Below are 24,972 nucleotides of genomic sequence, written 5' to 3'. Positions count from 1 at the left end.
AGAAGAAGATGGAGTGCAGAGCAGCCACACGTGGCGTGAAGTCGCTGCTTTCACAGGTGCTGCACCTGCTGCTGCTGTTGGAGCTCCACAGGATTCATTAAAAAGCCTTTAACCCTACAAGTGCAGTTTCGAGCCCTGCAGCGCCACTTCCCCCCGTGTGCTAGTTTGAGTCAGTCCAACTGTGAGAGTTGTTTTTCTGATGACATGATGATGGTGGTTCCCGTGTTGCGGTTACAGCACTTGTAGAGACCTTGAGACCAGGACAGTGCCAGCGTGTGAATCAAGATAAAGACGCCGTATGATTGTGATGCGTCGCCACCTCCCAGCCTGCTGCTATCACATCTATTCATAGCGCCTGGATGCCTGCGAGTGTGGGTCTGCATGTTGAGAGGTCTCCATCCCACTGGGCTTCCTCAGGAGCAGGAGAGCTGACAACTGAGGTAAACATATTTCCTGACTGCCACTGCGCCGCCGCCTCCTCCTCCTCCTCCTCCTCCTCCTCGCTCGGTGCTCACAGCTATATAAGGCTGGTTCCTGTGGTGATGAATGGTGGCGTGGGGGCAGAATCTAACACCAGTGAGTCACAGAGAGAGAGAGAGAGGGAATAGGATGGGGGGGGCGTTTTAATAATTAACGTAAAATAACGAAGAAGTTAGGGAGCCTTTGTCGTGCTGCCCATTGAGGAGTCATGGTGTCCACCTCCCCCTGAAGTGAGACGCAGCTCTCGATGGTGATCAGTTCAACATGCTGTATGTTGAATTATCAGACACATTTTCTTAGCTAAGGTTCAAGTTTCTTCATTGTTACTGTTCAAAAAAAGACAAGGCAGCGAGGCAACTCCCTGAAGTACAGACAAAATGGAGCAAAGACAAAAATACTGCAATGTACAGTTTTTCTATTCCAGCAAGAGGTGGAGGAAGTGTCTTCTCTGGCTGAGGAGCAGCTGCTTAACAGGGGGATGAGGCAAAAACAGGCAGGTCGCAAATAATAAAAGAACATCAAATTATAGTTCCGGGAGCTCCACTCTCTTTGAATTCAGTATCGTACAATAGATTTGTATTTGTTTCAAATGTCTTTTTATTTTTCACGTGTTTGGATGAAACAAACATCCTAAAAATTGTCAGTTTTGGGATCGGATTTTTAAAATTGTATTTCATCTTGTCAGACAAGTCAAAGTGGACCCTGTTGTACGTCCTCCGGTGCGGTAGGTGGCGGTATAACCAAGAGGTTGCTATGACAGAGCCTGGCCGCTAGATGGCCCTCCGCCTCTGCTGCTGCTGCCAGATCAACTGACAGGAATCTCTGCTGGGTTTCGTGGTGTCACTTCGCCGGTGTCCGTAGATTCAAAGTCCGATTAATGCAGGTAAGTCCTATAAACACGATCAGTGTGTCTGCGGGATGTGGAGGTGTTGTTCCGCCGGAGAAACCTGTTTTGACTTGCGGATGAAGAAGCGCGCTGAACAGGTAGAAAGCTGAGGCGCGGCTCAGGTTAGCTAGCAGAGCTCGGCTAACATCTGTGCATCCGTTATCGGACAAAGTGAAGCTTTCCATTTGTAATTTTGTTTGTGTCAAGAATGAAATGAACACTCGGACCACCAAACCGACTGTTGCGGTAGCGGGCAGCGTGTCGGGGTGGATATCCGGCGGGTCAACAAGTGGGAGGTGTTAAAAGTTGGACTTGTGAGTGTTGTGGTCGTTCACAGGTTCTCTGGTTTCCTCCAGCCTGCGATCATGAAGAGCTCCAGGGAAGCCGTGCAGTCCGCGGCCAAGGAGTTCCTGCTGTTCGTCAACAAAGGAGTTTCTCCTTATCACGGTAAAGTCTGAGAGAGCGAGTTGAGCCCGGAGCCCCGGAGCCCGGGGAGGCTCGGTCAGCTGAGCCCGGAGCCCCGGAGCCCGGGGAGGCTCGGTCAGCTGAGCCCAGAGCCCCGGAGCCCCGGAGCCCGGGGAGGCTCGGTCAGCGGAGCCCAGAGCCCCGGAGCCCCGGAGCCCCGGAGCCCGGGGAGGCTCGGTCAGCGGAGCCCCGGAGCCCGGGGAGGCTCGGTCAGCTCGCTGCTCTCCCAGGTCGTCCTCACACCAGCAGCCTAACACAAGTTCAGAATCATGTCGGTGCATTTGTAGCTCTAAAACGCAGTTCTGGAAACATCTCCAACATACTGAGTGTCCCCTGGAGTCAATAACGTAACTGCCTCTATCTTCGTGTCCATATTTGGGTTTCCGGACTCTTGGCCAAACGCTTTCGTTCACATCAACGTTGTTGAACCAGTTGCATTCACTGAGCCAGAATTGTGACTTCTGCTGGTTCAGGACTGCGTGACGTAACTTCAGCTGGACAGATGAGTTCTGAACATCTGTAAAGACCAGGTCAGTTTTTTGGATTTGGGCTGAAGTGCAGTGAGTGACCAGAAGTGCGTTTGTCAGCATGAAGGAGGCGCCACGCCGTTCAGAGGCGACCTTGAGCTGGAGATAAGATTCATCAGATCCGTGGTATCTTTAGTGGTTGAACTTTGTCTCAGGCGGCCCTCAGTAAAGAATTATGAATTTATTGATCAGGGAGATGATCTGAATGAACAAGAGGAAGGAGTGGCGTCGGCTGCCATCAGCAGTCACAGACAGAAACCCCTGTCTGACAGTGGTCGTGTTTCTCCTGTAGTGGTTGAAGAATGCAGGCGGCGTCTGTTGAAGGAGGGATTCATCGAACTGAAGGAGACGGAGCAGTGGGACATCAAGCCGTCCAGCAAGGTGAGGCTGGGTCACCTGCAGCCACCCTGAGGGCTTGATGATCTAGCGGCATCCAGTGGTGAAACTGGAGATTGCAATCCTTCCTCTCAACCATCGTTGGTGATTTTACTGTCAGGCTTTTTTAAGTCCAGCTTCACATTTGATTGAGAGGCGTTGTTAAAGCCAGGATGGTGAGAAGCCAACGAACGCAGTGGTGATCGCTGAACTCGCCGTTGGTTGCCTTCTTCTTCTTCTGTCTGCAGTACTTTGTGACCAGGAACTTCTCCAGTCTCATTGCCTTCGCGGTGGGGGGAGGCTACCTGCCAGGGAACGGCTTCTCCATGATCGGAGCCCACACGGACAGCCCCTGCCTGCGGGTGAGAGCCCTCGGCTGCAGTCCTTCCGTTCTGACACTGACGGCATGTGAGAGACGCGCCAGTGATTCCGTCACTTGGACATGTACTCATCACATCACTGCTGCCTTCAGGTGAAGCCCAGGTCGAAGAGGATGAAGCAGGGCTGTCTGCAGGTGGGGGTGGAGTGCTACGGCGGCGGCATCTGGAACACCTGGTTTGACCGTGACCTGACCATTGCTGGCCGTGTGATGGTGAAGGTACAAGGGTGATGACAGTGGATCAGAACCCACTAAACAAAGGGGTCACTCCAAGTACAGAAAATGTAGCTCTGCTCAGCTTTGTGAAGGAACAGCTTTGTCAAGAGCTTCCAGCCGCTGACATCAGGGTCAGTTTGTGCTGAACACCTGTACGCCAGAGAACAGCGCTGTGGTTTCACATCCTGTCTTCCTTTTTGTCCTCCTGCAGAGTGATGGCAAGCTGGTCCAGCGGCTGGTCCACGTGCCCCGTCCTCTGCTCAGGATCCCTCACCTGGCCATCCACCTGCAGAGGGATGTCAACGACTCTTTTGGCCCCAACAAAGAGAACCACCTGTGGGTATCCAGGGAGGCCGGCTCAGTTTACAGATGTTAGGTTTGATGTCGTGACACAGATGTGATGCTGTGGGTGTTTCTGCCTCAGTGTGCCCATCCTGGCCACCGCCGTCCAGGAGGAGCTGGAGACGGGCAGCGCGTCCTGTGGAGATGCTGCCACTGCTTCCAGCACGGTAGAACACGTCTCCCGCCGTTTTCTTGTTTCCGTAGAGATGCAGAACTTGATGTTGATATGAAAAATGACCCACTGTCAGTAAACGTGTCTTCAGCGAGTGATGAAATGTGCATTTATTTTGAAAATGGGAGATGATTTCTGTGCTCTGCCAGGCGGAGAAGCACCACCCAGCACTGGTGAAGGTCTTGTGTTCGGAGCTGGGCGTGGAACCTGAAGCCCTCCTGGACTTCGAGCTCTGTTTGGCCGACACTCAGCCCGCGGTGAGGGAGCCGCTGATCTCCCACCAACAAGAATGAAGGATGCAGACGTGTTCTGATGACTCATCAGAAACAGTCTTGTCTCTGCAGGCGCTGGGAGGCGTGTACGAAGAGTTCATTTACTCTCCTCGTCTGGACAACCTTCACAGCTGCTACTGCGCCCTGCAGGTCAGACTCAGAAGCGAGAAGCGTCTCTCCCCCCCCCCCCCCCCACATCCTGGTTACATGGTGTCGCCAACATGTGCCGACTCGCCAGGGGTTGTGTCAGCTTTGAGTGTCATGCCATTAAGAATTAGAGTCATTTTAAAATGTCTCCTTTTACTCAAAGCCATGGAAGTGAACCATGTCTCTGTCTGACGGGACAGTTTCTGTCCCCACACCTCAGTCCTGACTTCTCCTGTGTGTCTGACATCGTTGCGCCAGGGCCTGGTGGAGTCGTGCTCAAGGGACTCTCTGGTTAAAGATCCCAACGTCCGCGTGATCACGCTGTACGACAACGAAGAGGTGAGGCCGCCTTCGCTCTGTGTCAGATATCTGATATCAGATGTTGCAGTGCGCCCTGGAACCACGAGTGTGTTTGGAAATGTTCTGTTCCATCTGGACTGAGGGCCTCATGATGTACGTCTGGTAGGTGGGGTCCGAGAGTGCCCAGGGCGCCCAGTCCAACCTGACCGAGCTCATCCTCAGCCGCCTCTCCGCCTGCAAGTCAAACCTCACCGCCTTCCAGCAGGCGGCGCCACTCTCCTTTATGATTAGTGCTGACATGGCGCACGCCGTGCACCCCAACTACCAGTGAGTAAGAACACAGGAGGAGCATCACATGATGAAGGTGCAGTCTGGTGTAGGAATTAGTTGATGACTTTACTTGAGATTGTGTTAAATCCTTTTAGCTCTGTGTCAGAATCGCGAGTGTGTTCTAGATGTTTGTGTAGAAGCTGGGGAACAGGGAGTCCTGGGGGTGCGGGGTCACCCCAAAGGTCCAGGATGACCCCGCACCCCCAGGACTCCCTGTTCCCCAGCCTCTCCCCATGTGAAAAACTGCTGCAGGAACGATCCGACCCTGGGACTGCACTCATGGTGGATTTATGACAACATGAACACAAACAGGACTCCAGTCCACCTGTGCCAGGCAGGCTGATCTGATTATCTCCCAGTCTCCTTGTTCCTCCACCAAAGCACAGAAACACGCAGTGTTCCTAACAGAAGTCATGAGAACAACAGGATGTAGCGATGGGCGGAACCTCATTCTGTCCAACTGTCCTTCACAGGGAGAAACACGAGGAGAACCATCGGCCGGCTTTCCACAAGGTGAGCGCCTCCTCAGCGACCCTTCGTCAGGAAGAATAAAGAAACAAATGTCTGACCCGAGCGGGACGTTGACCATGATGTCATTTCCTCCAGGGCCCAGTGATCAAGTTCAACAGCAACCAGCGCTACGCCACCACGGCCGTCACTGCCGCCGTGGTCCGAGAGGTCGCTAGGCAGGTCAATGTACCTCTTCAGGTGTGTATGAGGGAGCGTGTGTGTGTGTGTGTGTGTGTGATTAGAACATGTTTGCAGACGAAGGGCTGAGCTCTACTCACTTCTTGATGAGCCCCCCTGGCAGGAGCTCCTAGCAACCTGCTGTGATTTCCAAGGACAAGGAGACGAGGAAAGAGAGCTGGCGAGGAGTAGAGACTCAACCAATGGCAGGTCCTGAACAGACGGAAACAAGAATACCACGAGTGACACTCTGCTTTTACAGGAAAGAAAGTCAGCCAGTCAGGAAAGGGAGTGAATCCTGATCGTCATCAGTCGTGACTGGAAGTTCTTGTTGATGGAGCAGTGCGTGACTCTCACCTTCACGCTCAGATTCGATTCTCTGACTGGCAAACGTGAAAGAGGGAAAGGGCCGGACTGAGGAGAACAAAGAGGCCAAACAGGAAGTCTCCTCCTCCTGTCCTGTCAACAGAGAGTTACCTCTGCTGGGGAGGTCAAGGCCAGGCAAAGGTTGTGTGTGTCGGCGCCGCTGCTGAGGTTTCATACCGACAGACTGAGACGCCTGTGAAGGTCTTCAGCAGAGTTCGACCTCTGAACCCAGCAGTCGGTGGGAAGACGAGATGCTCTGACCTGCTGATCCCGTCTTCCCTTCTAGGGTTAGAAAGCACCGTTGTGTTCTACTTCATCTCCTGGCGATCTCTCTTCCTGCAGGACGTGATGGTCCGTAACGACAGCCCGTGTGGAACCACCATCGGACCCATCCTGGCGGCCCGGCTGGGCGTACCTGTGGTGGACATCGGAGCCCCGCAGCTCTCCATGCACTCCATCAGAGAGATGTGCTGCACCTCCAGCATCCAGCAGAGCACAGCCCTCTTCAAGGTAATGCCTGTCTGGGTGTGTGTGTGTGTGTGTGTGTGTGTGTGGGGGGGGTGTCTGGTGGGACCCCCAACACCACCCCCCACCCCCACCCCCACAGGGGAGGTGTATCGTCGTCGCTGTGACCTCACCTCACCTCTACAGGCTGGTAGTTTAACAGTTGTCCTGAACCTCCGCTGAATCCTGTCCTGACGTGAGCCTGGACAGAAGGAGGAGGCGGGACGGCAGCACAGCACTGTTGCTGTCATTCCTTCCTGATGCACCTGTGCTGCGGCGCCATCTGCGTCGTGTTGCCTTGTCCCTGTGACGTGCGGTGGAAATGAAGTTGTATCTGGTCTCACTTTTCCTCCTGGTTTGTACGCGTCTGCGAGCTTGGGCTGATTCGCGAGAAACCGGCGCGCTGCTGCACTTCCTGTTTCCTCTCCTGTGCATCAGACATGGTTGCATGTTCTTTAATTTCACCTGTTCTCATCTCCATTACCACTTCCTGTCTGCTTCCTCTTGCAGGGTTTCTTTGAATTGTTCCCTGCAGTGAGGAAAACGCTGGTGGTCGACTAGAACCCAGAGGAGGACAACAGTCTTCTCTGAGCGAGTGGCGTCACGTCCACGCTGCCATCCAGGATCCAACATGTTTGAAAAATGTCGTCAAATTTGGTTGAATTGCAGGTTTGAGTGTGAACAATCGGCATCACCTGTCCGTCACCACAGGAACCTCCACATGCTGGGATGAGTCCACCCATCAGCACGCTCCCCTGATCTAAAAGAGCTGATTGAAATAAAATATTGAAACTTTTTTCATCCGGTGTTTATTTTCTGTTTCCTCTTTGTGTCACGGAGTCATGTAATAATTCCTGAGAACTCAGACTGAAATGTTACTCAAACCGGAAGTGAGGGAATCTTGATGGTCCCATTTTTGCTTCTGTGACACATTCGGCGCGGATCCCCCTAAAAAAAAACCAAGTACTTCGACCCAGCTCTTGAAGGAGGTCCTGCTCGGTGGCGCCCCCTGCGGCCGTGTTCCGCCACCGACCCGCCTCTCTGAGCGTGTCACTCCTCCTCTCATCAGTCCAGCAGCAGCCTCGCCTCAGACATGGAGAGCTGGTAGAAGCGCAGCAGCCGCGGCTCTCCTCCTCCTCCTCGTCGCTCCGGTGGACGGTGGCTGCACCATGAGGTCTCCGCGGCTCTGGGCGGCTCTGTGCCTCCTCCTCACCGCATCCTGCCGCCTCTGCGCGGCCGCCCGACACGGTAAGGAGCCTCTGATCAGATGTGATGATGCACTTGTGCTGGCGATGAACTCACCACATCCAGACGGCGCGTAAACCCGCGATGACGTCAGATCTCGGCCAGTTCAGAACTCCTCGTAACGCTGAGTTCCGCTCCATTCCTGCCGCACGTGTTGGCTGAATGCGTGCCGGACTTGAGCAAGTTCCTCCTCAGGGGGTTCTCCTTCATGTGGAGGAGCGTCGGAATTCTCACCTGTGTTTCTGTGCAGAAATTGCGTCACTGACGCAAACGCTGCGTGCAGTGGATGTTTTGGCTCAGCCTGCAGGAGGAGAGCGGCAGGCGCTGGTCGCGTGGTTGTTGAGGTGGAGACGTGACTCACCCGCTCTGCCGCAGCTGCAGGGGTCGTCTCGGTCCCAGCTCCGGGATCCGCACCAGCTGCTGCCTGCCTGGCCTCCCCAAGCTAATGACACTGAAATCACTTCCTGCTCTCACTTCGCTGAGGACCCGCTCCCCTGGGGCCCGGGCCCCAGCAGAGGGGACCATGTTCCAGGGGGGCTCCGCTCTCGCTGCTGCTCTCTGACTGCTGTTGTTAATCTGCCATTTCTCATTTTCAAGAGAGGTTGACGTGGCAGCATCCAGCCTCCGTTTCTGACACGCGCGTCCTGTCTGTGCCAACCCAGGAGACCCTGGACCTCCGCGTCCCCCCCACCACAGGCCCACCGGCTCTCCTCTGCCGGCAGAATGGTTTTCGCTGATTTTAGGTTTGGAGCTGTGTGGTCACTCCTGGGGGTTCAGACCCTGGGTTCTCAGAACAAGCATCAATGGGGGGGGGGGGGGGGGGTGCTGCAGCCTTGCTCTCATCTCAGGGCTGTAAGAAAATCCATCCCTGCCGTGCACAGTGAGCTCCGCTCAAAGTGACTTGTGTGAGCCACTGCAGAGGTTCAAAGGTCAACAGAGCTGAGGGGGGGTCACGACCTCGCTGCCTCCACTGCCACTCAGCTGTCCTGCAGTCTGCAGCCTCCTGGCTGACTCACGCCAGCCTCAGTCTCCTCTGCAGCAGCCACAAATGCCAACAGAGCCATTATGAGCTGAATTCAATCTGTCAGGCTGCTAATGGAGGATAACGGCAGCGCGCAGACACTGATGATGATGATGATGATGATGAGAGGAGGATGCGCTGGCCTTGCCAGCTTTGGAGATGACAGTGAGTCAGCTTGTCTTCTCCACCAACCCTTCAACTGAAATCACTTCTTTTGTCCTCCAAAAAATACCAGGCGTCAGCAGACGAATGGACATTTGATTTATTGGCTGTTTGTTGGTCAGATCTGTTGTCTGCTGAGGAAAATGGTGCTGCTCACGTTGGGAACACATTCTGCTCCGCTGAGCTGCTTCCTCTCATGCCTGCAGCGCCTGATGCCAGTGATGAAGCGTAGCCACGTCCCTGTCCAGCCGGCGAGCTTGACCGAGGCGTGACTCCCTCGTTCGGGTGATCGTTAGCGAATCAGGATGATCTAGTCAGTTTCTGCTCATCGTCCATCCTGCGTTCTACAGGTAGAACATGAGAACAAATCTGGCCTCCAGCTGTGCCTGCAGGAGCTTCCCAGGATCGTTGCACACCGCCCCCTCTCCTGCTTACTTTGTTCAGGTGCAGTGTGAAGTGAACCAGAAACATCGGCTGGAGAGCTCAAGCCACCTCTGCTTCCACTCATTCTTTCTGGGGAGGTCAAATCAAACGGGAGCTCATTGCTGTGTCTGTTTCCATGGCGCCCTGAGTTCAAAACCTGAGCGCATTTACGACCTGAAACTGTTTCGTTCCACTTTAAAGACGTTCCCTGCGTCTCCTGAGCCCGGCTCACTTCACGCTCTCCTGCTCACGGATATTTGCATTTCTGAGTTGTCTTCAAAATCTTTGAGTCCAATGACAAAAGGATTTCTTTGAGAGACGACAGAATATTTCAGAAATGTCGTCTGCAGCTAATTGTCACGATGTAGGCTGTGCAGCAGCTGCAGACTGACACCTTTCATGATTGTTCTTGTTCGTGGTGGTGTTGTCGTCCATGTGTGCACAGGTGAATGGAAAGAACAGTTGACAGCCCTCACTGAAAGAATTTCCTTGTTCTTGTTTTGAATTTTGAACAAGAATGACAAGGACAGTTGTTGGTTGTGCCAGCCCAGTTAGATGAGGAGGTGTCGCTGCCAGGTGGCTGTCAGGGGTTCAAGAGTCGCTCAGTCTGAGTTTGAGTACCGCGACAATGCCACGGAGAGAATCTTCAACCAGGAAACGCATCTAAACATGGAGGAGAGAGAGTCTCCATTCATGCGTCCAAACTCCACATGATGACTCATCTGTCCCCCCCTCCGCCCACACATCCATCCCTCCTCCCTTTGCCCCTCCCCCGCTTCCTTGCCTCTATCTCCGTCATGATTTCAGTACCTGCCGTCGCCGTCACCAGGCTCCATCAACTTGAATAGGCATGAATTCTCTGTAATTAACATCTGTAACCAGCAGCTGGATCTCATTCATTCATCAGCCTGGGGTCGCTGGCGCTCCTACTGGATGCTCCCACTCGTAGTCCGGTGACCTGAGCAGACATTTGTGATCAGGGGAGCAACCACGTCAGTCTGAAATAAACTCTGGGGGAACAATCATGAAAACATGAGGCTAAAATACAAAACTCCACGCAGGCATGTGGGAGGTCCGGTCACGCTCCCATGCAGCCTGCTGCCTCAGGAGGAGCGGCTTGTTGATGCAGCCTCTCTCTGGTGAGGCAAACCATCTTGTTGATGTACTAAAATAAGAGGTGAATCCATCAAGACATTTAAGAGATACTTCATTGTTCAGAAATCAATAATCCAATATGGCTGCCATCACTGGAGAGCGTGTGCAGGTCTGTATGTACACCGTTATTACAGGATACATGAGGAACACACAGTATTCTGTCGGTCCCTGATGGAAACCTGGTTCTGGAGCAGTTTACTGCTGAGAAAAGTTAGCTGGAACACACACACACACACTCTGAGACGCCCGGCGCACTCCCCCGGAGGAGTCCTGTCGTCGACGCCGTGAGTGGGACGTTGAGTTTCACAGTTTCACATCATGACATTAGTTTTGTTGAATGATCTACAATGACATTGACAAGAAAAAAGCAGGCAGCAGTAAACGAGGACAGAGCAGCGCCAGCGCTCCTCAGTGGGGTTTCTCTCTCTGCTCCTGGCTCTGCAGGTTGTTTGTTCGAGAAGAAGCTTTGCCCCAGAGATCAGCTGTGCGACGATGGTGAGTGTTTGAATGTCACGCTACACGACAAACTCTCCGAGTTTTATGATAGCAACTTTTACAACCTTTCTACAAACACACACAAGCTCAATATGGCTGCTTCCACAATAACACCTGCTGCACACTGACTCGTAGTGGGGAGGAAAGTGTGTGTGTGTGTGTGTGTGTGTGTGTGTGTGTGTGTGTGTGTGTGTGTGTGTGTGTGTGTGTGTTTGACAAACTTGTTGGATTCCAGAGGAAATTACAAAAATTGTAACTACCAGTAAATTGCCCTCAACACCTGCAAGCTGTACTCAGGTCTTGTCGTTGGTATCCTCTGGAGCAGGCTAACCCTCTGCAGCAGGCTAACCCTCTGGAGCAGGCTAACCCTCTGGAGCAGGCTAACCCTCTGCAGCAGGCTAACCCTCTGGAGCAGGCTAACCCTCTGGAGCAGGCTAACCCTCTGGAGCAGGCTAACCCTCTGCAGCAGGCTAACCCTCTGGAGCAGGCTAACCCTCTGCAGCAGGCTAACCCTCTGCAGCAGGCTAACCCTCTGCAGCAGGCTAACCCTCTGGAGTGAGTGTCTCTCATTTATTTATTTATCAAGTAGTTTATTCCATTCATTGATAAAGGAAGAAAGAACAATAGAATATAAGCACAAATACTTTTCAAATCCTGAATGAAAGAAGAGAAATCTAATAAATCAAATTCTGAACGACGCCATTCCAGCAAATGCTTGAGTAGAAAAATCCATCTCAACACAGCTGAATTCAGCGAATGCAAACACAACCTTTGTGTGTGTTGAAGTCGCGCCTGTGGTGACGTGTGTGAGTGACGGCGCTGGAATATGAGCGTGTGAAACGATGTTCTTCTCTATGAGATTCATCCCAGGGACCAGAAGGAGAGAGAGAGAGTGTGAAAGACACAAAGTGAGAGGAAAAGCGAGAGTGCAACGTAAACAAGGTCTCCCTCCGTCAGCTGTTATCAGCCAATGGCTGCATGTGCTGCCTGTCTCTATGGTAACAGTGACATCAACTGCCTGACGACTGTGTGTCTCCCTTGTTGTGTGTGTGTTTGATTAGAGATGGAGGGAGACAGGGGGATGACTCACCACAGCGCACACACGCACGCACACACACACACACACACACACACACACACACACACACACCACATATGTAGTGCATTTACTGTGTATCATTTCTGCCGACTTCCTCGCCCTCCCTCGGTGAGCGTCAGCTCTGCTGGTTCATGTTGAACCTGTAGTAGAAATTATTCCTCCATTATTTTTCATTTTTACGCAAAAAAACCCACAAAAATATCACGATTCCAGATCAGCAAACCAGATTCTCTGCTGATTTTTCTCGTTGTATTTGATTGTAAACATCTTTGGTTTTGCAGAATGAATTCAGGTCATAAAAAATTCAAACACGAGGGTTGAATGCGTTTCCTTGTTCTACGAGTGACATCATCATGCACCGATTCTTCCTGTGCAGACGGTTTGTTCGGACGGTGCCGCAGTCCGAACCAGGAGCCCGTCCAGTACCAGGTCTCTGTGCCTCTCCTGCACAGACTTCAGGAAGTCCTCAAAGACCTGATGGTGCAAGGTTAGTCTCAGTGACATTTGAGGTTTCGCACTCTGCTCAGAAGTAGGGAGGCAGAGTTGGGCAGGAAGACGCTCAGTTTTCCTTGGCTGTGTAGGTCTGACCTGGAAGGACCACGTCACCCAGGCGATAATTGCTCGAGAGTTGAGTCACCTTCCCACCAGCCGTTCCTCCTCGAAGCCTCGTGAGAGATCGACCAAACAGTAGGAAAACCTGCTCCAGACGACCACAGCACGTTGTTCTTTGAAGAGTTCTACTGTGAGGATGACGGACCGGTTTAATTCCTCCAGGTTTCAGGGACCCAAGGAGTCTGCTGATCCAGAGATGACACAACAGTACATGGATTACATGATCCTGGATCCCTCTCGGTCCTCAGTCCACATGCAGACGCCCCTGCTGGACCCGTACACCTACCGCCAGGTGGGCGCACCTAGCATCCACACTCACCGCTGAATCTGTTAGCCTGCAGGTTTTAAGCTGGTTTGCTACATGATTGAGTCTCGGCAGCAGCCTGATGCTGCAGACGCCTTCTCCAGGAGCAGCGAGTGAAGGAAGTGGAGACCAAAGCTAGGAGGAGATTAGTGATGATGATTGGTGGTGTTGTTGCTCTGCGTGGTGGATGAATCGACCAGGTGTGTTTGCTTGTGTCGCTGCAGCAGCAGTACGGCTACCAGGAGGAGGAGCGCTCCCTCAACTCCCTGGAAGACAATCCAGCCTTCCCGTTCCTCGGCTCCCCCCCTCGCTCAACATCCCAGGGATTCCCTCTGGACAGAGACCGGCAGCTTCTCCAGAACCTGGTGTCCTTTTACCTCACCTCTCCTCCCTCCTCCTCCTCCTCCTCTTCCTCCCCTGCGCAGGCCCTCTCCCACCATAGGGGGGCGGCGGCATCAGCGTCAGATTTTCCGTCATCGCTGTCCGCCTCATCCTCCTCCTTCTTCCCAGAGATTGACTTCCCGCTGGACTACAGCGAGGACTACGCCTCCCAAGTGGCCCAGCTTAGCAAGCAGCAGGAGGAGGCGGGGAAGAAGGCTCAGACGGAGTATGACACCTTGGCAGGACTCGATGGTGAGAGAGAACAGTACACTGTAACGGAGGAGCTGATCTTGACAGACGTCACAAAGGGTTAAAAGCTGAGATGTTGCAGAGGCAGAAAGGGGATCTCACACCAAACCTCAAGTCATAACTAGTCATCGTAAATCAATCAATCAATCAATCTTTATTTATATTGTGCCAAATCACAACAAAAGCCATTATAAGACCCCTCAAGTGGGCGGCCATCTGCCTCGACCGGTTGGGGTTGAAGAGGACAGAGAGAGAGAGAGAGGTGGGGGATAAGAGGACAGAGAGAGAGAGAGAGAGGTGGGGGATAAGAGGACAGAGAGAGAGAGAGAGGTGGGGGATAAGAGGACAGAGAGAGAGAGAGAGAGGTGGGGGATAAGAGGACAGAGAGAGAGAGAGGTGGGGGATAAGAGGACAGAGAGAGAGAGAGAGGTGGGGATAAGAGGACAGAGAGAGAGAGAGAGGTGGGGATAAGAGGACAGAGAGAGAGAGAGAGGTGGGGGATAAGAGGACAGAGAGAGAGAGAGAGGTGGGGATAAGAGGACAGAGAGAGAGAGAGAGAGAGAGGTGGGGATAAGAGGACAGAGAGAGAGAGAGAGAGAGGTGGGGGATAAGAGGACAGAGAGAGAGAGAGAGGTGGGGATAAGAGGACAGAGAGAGAGGTGGGGATAAGAGGACAGAGAGAGAGAGAGAGGTGGGGGATAAGAGGACAGAGAGAGAGAGAGAGAGGTGGGGATAAGAGGACAGAGAGAGAGGTGGGGGATAAGAGGACAGAGAGAGAGAGAGAGGTGGGGGATAAGAGGACAGAGAGAGAGAGAGAGAGGTGGGGATAAGAGGACAGAGAGAGAGGTGGGGGATAAGAGGACAGAGAGAGAGAGAGAGAGATGGGGGATAAGAGGACAGAGAGAGAGAGAGAGGTGGGGGATAAGAGGACAGAGAGAGAGAGAGAGAGAGGTGGGGATAAGAGGACAGAGAGAGAGAGGTGGGGGATAAGAGGACAGAGAGAGAGAGAGGTGGGGATAAGAGGACAGAGAGAGAGAGAGAGAGAGAGAGAGGTGGGGATAAGAGGACAGAGAGAGAGAGAGGTGGGGATAAGAGGACAGAGAGAGAGAGGGGTGGGGGATAAGAGGACAGAGAGAGAGAGAGGTGGGGGATAAGAGGACAGAGAGAGAGAGAGGTGGGGATAAGAGGACAGAGAGAGAGAGAGGTGGGGGATAAGAGGACAGAGAGAGAGAGAGGTGGGGATAAGAGGACAGAGAGAGGAAAGAGAGAAAGAAAATGCTGGGGTTGGAAGTAAACCACAGCTAGAAACCTGCATGCATGCCAACTACTCGGTATGTTTTTTGTGAAAGAATGTCTTGTAATTAACAAGTCAATCAAGTTCAATACACAGACAGTTTAATGTAGCTTCACTCTCCCCTCTACAAATCCACTCAGCCAAAACAGAAAAATACAAAAACCCAAAGGGAAGTAGCTCCTACACCCTAACCCTCTTGGTTGCGGTCCTCAGAGAGCTCTCTGCAGCAGTTGGCCCTGCTGCTGGATCACTACGGCCTGGACCTGACGGATTTGTCCCCCGAGCAGAGGGACAACCTGCCGTCCGCTCTGAAGCAGCTGCAGCTGGAGAGCTCCTATGGCCACAAACTCCCCAAAGGTCTGTCGCCTCACGGCCTCCTGGTTTTACATGTTTCCATTGTTGGCCTGATGAATGCGTCTGTGTCCATCTTCCAGATAAATATGGGAGCAGTGCTGCCACAGGGAAGAAGGTGAGCTTGTGGCAGCTGAAGGTCTTCTAAAACCATGTTAACTGTTTCTGAGCCACTTCAGGTTCAGTCCCTCCTCTGAAGGGTTTGGGGAGATTCAAAATATTACAGTTCACCAGTGAAAGAAAAGAATTCCTGTTGATGAGCTCTTGTCACTCTTATTGCTTCTGTCAGGTCTCAGAGGGTTCAATGGAGCACAAGATGGCCCCCCCGGAGGCTCCCCCCTCGACCCCTGAGGCCGCCAAACCAGTCACAGCCCAGAGGGAGATGCCCTCCATCTTGGCAGCCAAACTGGAACAGAACTTACCAGTTTCCAAGGCTGAGGAGTACGGCTACATTGTCACCAACCAGAGGTAGCTTCCTCCACCCAGTCGACCAATCAGAACACACGAGTGAATCAGTGTCATGTGAGTGGACGCCAGAAGTGCGTTTGGAGGTGGAAGGACTCCTCGCGAGAAACACAGCTGAAGATACTAGTTAACTCTGGTAATCCAGCCCAGTTTATGACTTCAGATCAAATCATCTTAAATTATTTATGGAGGTCAAACAACATGAAGTAAAAGGATAGAAGTAAAATAAACAGGAGGAAAAAGGAATAACAGGTGAGTGGATGAAGAAATGACTCACTAGAAGGAAGTCTGGATGGGAGAGCAGCAGCTCGGCCTCCACCTCCAGAGTGCGTTGAAGTGTTGATGTGCGGGGAAGTTTGTGTCCCTGCAGCTCCAGAACCTTCCTCATGACAACAAATGATCAGAACCCCTGATCTTGACTTCAGGGGGCCGAAGCTAAAGCCGGCCTGGAGCGGCGACCTCAGCAGAACCACGACAGATCAGAGGGGAGACGCTGTGCTGGTTGAAGTGAACTGAAGGACGAGCAGCAATCAGTTTATGAACCGTTGGATTTATGAATTATTCAACAGTTTTGTTCTCTTTTTTTCGTATGAAAATATACATAAAGGACGAATGAAATCTGAACACTGGATCTGCTCTTGTGTTTTACTCTCTGCAGTGTGGTCGGGCCTGCCATCACCTTCCGCATTCGACCGAATTCCAAGGACCCGTCTGCTGGAGACGTGGCGGGGAAAGCTGGTAGGTTAGGGCTTCTACTTTGTCTAGTTTAGTTTAGTTTTTAATAATTAAAGAGGGATCATTGAGGAGAAGCACATTTAATTCTGATGAGACAGTCATAATTCATAATTGTTTAATATCGGTACAATATATCTGATTACCAGATGCAGAGAAGAACTTCCTGGAGTCTGAGACGGGCCTGAAGGTGCTGCAGAGTGGCTCTGGAGAGGTGAGCGTCGTCCAGGTGAAGATGTCAGAGAGGAGGGAGGGGCACAGTTAGTGTAGTGGTACCACCTCTACTACAGCAATGGTACAAAGCTAGTACCTCTACTTCAATATTTACTACTTCTGTTGTCATGACTGCTGATGCTGCTACAGTTTGGCCACCATTACTTTTGTTGTCATTATCAGAAGAATTTTTCGTGTTACAATGAACAATAATTGGACCTGATATGTAAAACCCACTGCCTGATGGAGCAGTGGTCCTCCCTGTGGCCCCCATCAAGAAGGTTGTGGGTGGTGCAGTGGGCCTCACTGTGGCCCCCAGCAAGAAGGTTGTGGGTGGAGCCCCGGCTGCAGCACGGGGTCTTTCTGGGTGAGTCTCCATGTTCTCCCTGTTCCTGCTGGGTTCTCTCTGGTACTCCAGCTTCCTCCACAGTCCAAAGACATCAAGAGGGACCAGGTTAATCCAGACTCTAAATTGACCGTAGGCGTGGCTGGGAGAGCCAATGGTTGTCTGTCTCTATGTGTTGGCCCTGCCATGGACTGGTGACCTGTCCAGGGGGAAGGCTGCTGGGATAGGCTCCACCCCCACCACCCTGAACAGGAGAAGAGGGAGAAGATGGAGGGATGGATGATGGATGATGGATGGATGGATGGAGGGATGATGGATGGATGGATGATGGATGATGGATGGATGAAGGGATGATGGATGGATGGATGGATGATGGATGGATGATGGATGGATGGATGGATGGATGGATGGATGATGGATGGAATGATGGATGATGGATGATGGATGGATGGATGATGGATGGATGATGGATGGATGGAATGATGGATGATGGATGGATGGATGATGGATGGATGGATGGATGATGGATGGATGATGGATGGATGGATGATGGATGGATGGATGGATGATGGATGGATGGATGATGGATGGATGATGGATGATGGATGGATGATGGATGGATGGATGATGGATGGATGGATGGATGATGGATGGATGATGGATGGATGGATGATGGATGGATGGATGGATGGATGGATGGATGATGGATGGATGGATGATGGATGGATGATGGATGATGGATGGATGATGGATGGATGGATGATGGATGGATGATGGATGGATGGATGATGGATGGATGATGGATGGAATGATGGATGATGGATGGATGGATGATGGATGGATGATGGATGGATGGAATGATGGATGATGGATGGATGGATGATGGATGGATGGATGGATGGATGATGGATGGATGATGGATGGATGATGGATGGATGGATGGATGATGGATGGATGGATGGATGATGGATGGATGGATGATGGATGATGGATGGATGATGGATGGATGGATGATGGATGGATGATGGATGGATGTATAACCCAGACGTTATGCATTAATTGGTCCAGTCCTCCTGCAGGAGGAGCATTTGTGTCCTTCATACTCCTCCTACGTTTCATCATTTTCTTCTCATCAGTTGAAGTGGCGATCAGGGCGGTGCGGCCGTGTTCTGACTCGGTGTGAACGCTGCTGTCTTGTTCATCTCCTCCCTGTGGCTCTGCTGCTCTGAGCTGCAGACATTTGAAGGGCCATCATGGTGTCTGTCTCTCTGAGACACTTGAGGAAATTATGAATCAACTCCAGTGTAATCTCGTGTCTCACATATGATGCACACTGAGGCCTCTTCTTAGTAGCAGGTGAACACACACACACACACACACACACACACACACACACACAGCTGTAAGATAGCACACAGTCACACACACTGAGGGAAGGCACCTCAAATTCCTGACGCTCACAGACGAGGAGGAGCAGGAGGGGTGAGAGGTCAGGGCAGATAATTTGGAGGAAGAGGACAGAACGGAGGGAGGAAAAACAACAAGAAACCAATTTTTAAAAAATCCCAAGTCTGTTCTCTTTCCTGTTTGTAAAAGTCCAGCTCAGGTTCTCCACAAACTGCAGCAATGTGGTTCTAAAATCTTAAAATATATACATTAAGTTTGTCTTCTCTGGAACCCACGTGGTTGCCATGGTAGCAGTGAGAGGGATGGGGCGGCATATTGGAGGAGGGGTCACATCTGGGAGCTCAGCTGTGTGAGCACAAGTTGCACCAAGTTTGGATTCAGGTTCCCCTGAGCCGGACCAGCAGGATGACATCAGCTGATGTTCATCAATTGTTTGTTTGTTTTTTTTCCTCCCACCAGAGGAGTGATGGAAAAGCGTTGCCCCTGGCGACCCGAGTCCAACCCGGCTCCCGCTGGGTGTTCGCCACACTGGTGGCCATGGCCTGCATTGGCAGCATCCTGGCGGTGGCCATGACCATCGCCTGTCTTCGTCACCACGCTCACCGGCTGGCGGCAAAGAAACTGGGCCTTGGACCTGAGGGAGGCAGCTTCAGCCACCAGGAGTACCAGGTGAGGGGGTGGAGCCATCAGCGCTCATCAGGTCATCATGCAATGAATGCGAAAGCAGGATTAAATGCAACATACAACATGATACATGCACAACTGGCTCACCAGGACCTGTGTCGCCAGCACATGGCCTCCAAAGGTGCGTTTGGACGCCTGGAAGCTGCAGCTCTGGGTGCTGTGGGAGGAGCGAGCGGTGGGGGGGCCGGTGGAGGTGCCGGCACCGTGGGAGGGGCGGGAGCAGCAGGAGGCGGAGGAGGGGCCGACTCGAGGGTGAGCAGCGTGTCGTCGCAGTTCAGTGACGGAGCCCAGCCCAGTCCCAGCTCCCACAGCAGCACGCCATCATGGTGCGAGGAGCCAGCGCAGGCCAACATGGACATCTCCACAGGTCACATGATCCTGGTCAGTGCTGAACAGATCCTAGTTCCTGTTTGCTCATTTATGGTCCAGGACACTACTTCCTTAGCCAGCCCTTCGCCACTACCAGAACATGAATACTAATGTATAACAACAGAGCTACAACAATAATGATGTTAATGACGATACTAATAGTCACATCTTCATCAAGGCCTACATGGAAGACCACCTGAGGAACAAGGACCGTCTGATGAAGGAGTGGGAGGCTCTGTGCTCCTACCAGGCAGAGCCCAGTGGTGTCGCCGTGGCTCTGAGTGACACCAACGTCAAGAAGAACCGCTGTCCTGACTCGGTGCCGTGTGAGTCCCGTTGGGCGTAGTTGTGTTGCCGTGGTGCAGCCAGGCTGGCGTCTGAACATTTCCTGTACTCGTACAAGTGTTTTACCCTGAGGTGAAATGTTGTTGTTCTAGACGATCACTCCCGGGTGAAGCTGAAAGCAGAGATCAACCCCTCACGATCCGACTACATCAACGCCAGCACCATAGTGAGTCCCCCCTCAGCAACCAGTCACTATGGCAACCCCAATCGTTCTTTCAGTCAGAAAGGGTTTCTGGAAAGAATGCAGTTGTCCAGTTTAGCCTTTGAAACCCTCTATGACCTCTGACCCCATCCTCTCCTTTAAGATTGAACACGACCCTCGGATGCCGGCCTACATCGCCACCCAGGGCCCCCTGACACACACCATCTCTGACTTCTGGCAGGTCGGTTGGGTTATGACGGTTCACCCTCCTGTCTTCGTCAGGGTTAACTGGCTGCTGTGTGTCTCGTCGCTAGATGGTGTGGGAGAGCGGCTGCACTGTGATCGTCATGATGACGGCTCTGGTGGAGGACGGAGAGAAGCAGTGTGACCGTTACTGGCCTGATGAGGGCTCGTCCCTCTACCACATCTATGAGGTGAGTGGAACTGCTTGTTGAGCCTCACATCTCCTGGGATCCTCCCCTGTTAGCCCACCCGTCCGTCTGCAGGTGAACCTGGTATCCGAGCACATCTGGTGCAACGACTTCCTCGTGAGAAGCTTCTACCTGAAGAACGTGCAGACGCAGGAGACCAGGACGCTCACGCAGTTCCACTTCCTCAGCTGGCCAGCTCAGGGCATCCCCACCACCACACGCCCCCTGCTGGACTTCCGCAGGTACTACCTCTGCGTGTGCGTCACAAAAAAAAAGGGAAATTAAGAAATAAGCAGGAAAAAACACGGAAGGTGCTGGTTTGTCTGCTGTGGGCTAAGTTCTGTCTAAACTGAGTCAAAAACACCGTTTTCTTTTCCTTTCTTTCTTTTTTTTAAATGTGGAAAGAATCCATCTGCCAGTGCTTGAACAGATATCCAAGAGAAACGAAGTAGTTTCAGGAACATTTTAGGAGTAAGTCACCAATAAGAAGCACACACGTAGGTAACCTGAAGCTGCCTCATGGAAAGGACAGACCAGGTGGGAGTGGGAGACTCCTTGCGTTGATGAGACAGAGTTTGAAAGGAAATGAAGTTGCCTCATGGTGAAAGGAGGACATTTTTCCACTACTTCAGCTTTCAAAGAGTTTTTACACAATTTCAGTTCTGATTTCACACAGAAATCAGTAGTGGATCTCAAGAGAAGCAACCAGGGATCAAATTGGCTCTAGAATGAAAATGCACAGCCCTCCAAGGTGTCGCCTCTGTCCTCCCTCTCCTCCCTTCTTCCTCCTTGCTTCTGGTGAGACGGTCACATGTTTGGTCCTCAACATATCTGTCTGTGTCATTCTTGGGATCTGCAGCTAGTAGTCTGGGTCCAGTTGCATAGTCACAAAAATGATCACCGACTGATGTGGCTGCAGCAGGAGGTCCATCACCACAATCCCCTAATCCTTCCTACCTTCCTTCCTACCTTCCTTCCTACCTTCCTCCCTACCTACCTTCCTTCCTACCTTCCTACCTTCTTACCTTCCTCCCTACCTTCCTACCTACCTACTTGCCTTCCTTCCTACCTTCCTCCCCACCTTCCCACCTTCCGTCCCACCTTCCTTCCTACCTACCTTCCTCCCTACCTTCCTACCTTCTTACCTTCCTCCCTACCTTCCTACCTACCTACTTGCCTTCCTTCCTACCTTCCTCCCCACCTTCCCACCTTCCGTCCCACCTTCCTTCCTACCTACCTTCCTCCCTACCTTCCTACCTTCTTACCTTCCTCCCTACCTTCCTACCTACCTACTTGCCTTCCTTCCTACCTTCCTCCCCACCTTCCCACCTTCCGTCCCACCTTCCTTCCTACCTTCCTACCTTCCCACCTTCCTACCTTCCTTCCTACCTACCTTCCTTCCTACCTACCTTCCCACCTTCCTACCTTCCTTCCTACCTTCCTTCCCACCTTCCTTCCTCCCTACCTTCCTACCTTCCCACCTTCCTACCTTCCTTCCCACCTACCTTCCTTCCTACCTACCTTCCCACCTTCCTACCTTCCTTCCTACCTACCTTCCCACCTTCCTACCTTCCTTCCTTCCTACCTTCCTACCCATCTACCTACATGCCTTCATATCTAGACAAGTTGTAGTTTACCTCCTCTATTTTCATGACGATGTATCAGGCCAAAGACAAACCGCTGGTGTTGTGTGACTTCTCCTTTTCTTTGGAACGTGTTGATTTCTCATAGTAAGAACTGCAAATAAGGTTTGAAGACTGTTGTTGAAGAGAAGTCAGGCACAAAAGTCCAGTGTGTATCATTTTCTGAATTTGCAATCATCTTGCTTTCATTTCTACTTCATGTGATTGCATAGATATTTCACTTTTTGTATTTTCACGTGCTTTCAGGAACAATATTCTTTCATTTTTGTTTCTCCTCAGGAAGGTGAACAAGTGTTACCGAGGTCGCTCGTGCCCCATCATCGTTCACTGCAGGTGGACATTTTGAGCTTCAGTTCATTTTCTGCAACGTGTTTTTACTTAACGCGCAAAATAAAGGGTTGTGATTCCTGCTTTTCAAGCTCCGTTGTTGTCTCAACAGTGACGGGACGGGCCGGACAGGGACCTACATCCTGATTGACATGGTTCTGAATCGCATGGCTAAAGGTGAGCTTGAACGTGTCTGCTTACATGTTGGTGTCATCATTATAAATCACGAACATCTGATTTGCTGGTGTGATTGTGAGTGTCACCTGTTGTCCTGCAGGTGTGAAGGAGATTGACATTGCCGCGACGCTGGAGCACATTCGTGACCAGCGGCCTGGCATGGTTCGCACTAAGGTGAATAATTCATGTGTTGAGGATGTTTTTATCGCTATTCAATATTTTCAATTTCATCTCATGCCCAGGTTTTTCATGATCATGACAGACATTGTCAGGAGAAGAGGGGCTTTTCACCCTCTTGTGGCCAGAATGAGTATTACAGGAAATTGAGAGGAAAACATGACTTTCAGGGCCCTAATTCAGCGATCAGTGGCGCCAGGCAGTTGGCGGATGGCGCTATGTGTGTGCCATGTGCCGTCTTCAGCCTCATTTTGGTGTTAGGGCTCCTAATCAGAGTGCAAACCACAGTGCTAAGAGCCTGTCATTCGACCCCTGATTATTCTCGGATGTGTTTCGGGTGTGGCATCAGCCAAACCAATCAGAGCCTTGTGTCATCCCCTTTAAAGCCCAGGTTTCAGCGGTGCGCCATTTTCACCTCAGGTGAAGTGCGCACTCCTCATCAGGAGAAATGGACGTCCTCGTCCGCTAGGTGGAGGAGCGAGCACATCTTATATTTATAGATGGGAGCAGCTGGAGTCCAACAAAGCCATCAGAGGTGGAGCAGGTCAGGGTGGAGGTGGAGCAGGTTCACTAGCTGGTTAAAGGGCGAGGGAGCTTGGCGTGAAGATGGAAAATGTGAGACGAGCTTTGAGGCTCCAGCTTGCGCCATGTCAGGGCCTTACACTGTCAGGTGAAGAATAAAAAATGGAGCTGCTAGGCTATGTTGACGAAATTCCAGTGCAATAACTTACATTTCCGTAAATGATCAATTGTTCAAGCTGGAGAACACAAACAAATGGTGATCAAATGTTTGTCGTTCTGCTGTTTTCAGGACCAGTTTGAGTTCGCTCTGACTGCTGTTGCAGAGGAAGTCAATGCCATCCTGAAAGCTCTGCCCCAGTAAAACCCGTTTGAAGACCCCAACTCTCCCGCTCAGACTTTCCTTTCCTCTCTGCGATGATGATTGACAAAACGAAGAATGACGTGCTTCTCTCTCTGTTCGTTGCCTTGAAACATAGCGGTGATGTCATGAAACACTGAAGATAAACAGATGACTTTAAGGCTGAATCTGATTCTGGAATATTTGTGGCATAAATATGGAGCTAAACAACCAGCAAATCTGAATGAAAATGAAAGCTGGAAAATCAAAAGTAGTCTTAGACGCTGCAGCTATCTGAATAAAATACTTTCAAACAAAGACGTGATAAAGGTGCATGTGAACGAAGCATCAGGGTTTTATCTACCTGTGGAGATCCGGCCTGAACCTCCAGTGGCTGATTTGAAGCCTGAACATTTCTGCTTGTGTGTGGTTTGTTGCAAAATGTGGTGGTTGGTTTTGTCTCAGTGAGAAAGCAAAAAAAAAAAACAAAAAAACAAACCTTTAAAGCACCAAAATTGCTGGATTATTGAAAGTCCGCTCTGTAAAAGTACATTTTATACATCTATGATTTCCTGGTAAAATTTGAGATGTCCTACGAGGAGCTGAGGCATGATAAAGAATTACTGCTGTCCTCCAACCCCCCGACAAACTCCTGCAACATCCTTCTCTTTGTGTGCCATTCAGATTGTTTCAAGTCACTGGATATATTGTTGTATAAGTCACGCAAGTCAGAAAATGAAATAAAAAAAAACAAGAAATGCTATCCTATGGAGAAAAAAGTATTTTGTTATTGTGACATTTTAAATAAATCTTTTTGTGTTTAAGTGCTGCAATCAGTCCCAATGACTTTGTCTGCTTGTTTGCTGCTCCTAAAGTTTGATACATTTCACATTTTCTACTTCAGAAACTAAGCTAATATGAATAGCTGCTTTGAGCAAATCTTCACAAAAAAAACACATAAAACATTTTAAGGGAAGTCACTAAGCCTTCTGAATGTACTGTATGGGGTCAAGGGTCAACACCTACAATCTGCATAATTCTAGTGACACTGTCAGTGACAGGAAGCAATATGAAAGCGCAAACTTGGTTAATCATCATCAAATAAGTTCAATAATGCAGATGAAAGTGACAGCAACAGTAAAATGCACGGAACAGTAAGATTTACACCAACAATTAGACATTACTAGGAAAACAACAGCTGCAGAGGAGGATTCATCGTCATGAGGCAAAGACACAAGAAGTACGTGAATACATGAAATCAAATTTTGCAGCCTGTGTCTAATACTACTACTACTACTACTACTACGAATAATAATAATAATAATAATAATAATAATAATAATAATAATAATAATAATAATAATAATAATAAGATAATAATATCAAGCGGAACCTTTGAAACGTATTTCTGTTTGA

The 24,972-nt window shown here is 51.0% G+C and overlaps 2 protein-coding genes across 3 annotated transcripts; both read left to right on the top strand.

Moving 5' to 3' along the window:
* Positions 1-1,238: 1,238 nt before the first annotated feature.
* Positions 1,239-7,242, top strand: dnpep (aspartyl aminopeptidase). Of its 2 annotated transcripts, none has more exons than XM_086202565.1 (15): positions 1,239-1,363; positions 1,704-1,813; positions 2,651-2,739; positions 2,982-3,095; positions 3,206-3,331; positions 3,540-3,664; positions 3,753-3,837; positions 3,992-4,099; positions 4,187-4,264; positions 4,520-4,600; positions 4,728-4,888; positions 5,365-5,404; positions 5,498-5,599; positions 6,287-6,454; positions 6,959-7,242. In XM_086202565.1, the coding sequence occupies exons 2-15, from the start codon at positions 1,732-1,734 to the stop codon at positions 7,007-7,009; spliced, it is 1,410 nt and encodes a 469-aa protein (XP_086058691.1). In that variant the 5' UTR covers positions 1,239-1,363; positions 1,704-1,731; the 3' UTR covers positions 7,010-7,242. The 2 variants fall into 2 exon arrangements, with proteins under 2 accessions (XP_086058691.1, XP_086058689.1); XM_086202563.1 differs by having other exon boundaries at positions 1,254-1,363; positions 1,723-1,813.
* Positions 7,243-7,501: 259 nt separating this feature from the next.
* ptprnb (protein tyrosine phosphatase receptor type Nb) lies at positions 7,502-24,389 on the top strand. The gene is given in 21 exon segments (XM_086202562.1): positions 7,502-7,696; positions 10,899-10,949; positions 12,425-12,535; positions 12,630-12,952; positions 13,192-13,597; positions 15,102-15,245; positions 15,323-15,357; positions 15,529-15,707; positions 16,363-16,442; positions 16,586-16,650; positions 18,862-19,071; positions 19,177-19,467; positions 19,634-19,781; positions 19,893-19,966; positions 20,106-20,183; positions 20,257-20,376; positions 20,449-20,615; positions 22,296-22,349; positions 22,456-22,520; positions 22,621-22,694; positions 23,509-24,389. Coding segments are annotated over 21 exon segments (2,826 nt in total). The 5' UTR covers positions 7,502-7,617; the 3' UTR covers positions 23,581-24,389.
* The last annotated feature ends 583 nt before the right edge of the window (positions 24,390-24,972 follow it).

This window comes from Aulostomus chinensis, chromosome 1 (genome assembly GCF_037954235.1).
Source record: "Aulostomus chinensis isolate RoL2024-O1b breed Wild chromosome 1, RoL_Achi_v1.0, whole genome shotgun sequence".
Lineage (NCBI taxonomy): Eukaryota > Metazoa > Chordata > Actinopteri > Syngnathiformes > Aulostomidae > Aulostomus > Aulostomus chinensis.
Note: the sequence above shows the minus strand (reverse complement) of the source record. Positions and strands in the feature narration are given on the sequence as shown.

What these genes read in the sequence shown, in the direction of transcription:
- dnpep (XM_086202563.1), top strand. An exon ending in ATCGGCCGGCTTTCCACAAG is followed by an intron (nt 5,405 to 5,497) that starts GTGAGCGCCTCC and finishes CATTTCCTCCAG; the next exon opens with GGCCCAGTGATCAAGTTCAA. An exon ending in AGGTCAATGTACCTCTTCAG is followed by an intron (nt 5,600 to 6,286) that starts GTGTGTATGAGG and finishes CTCTTCCTGCAG; the next exon opens with GACGTGATGGTCCGTAACGA.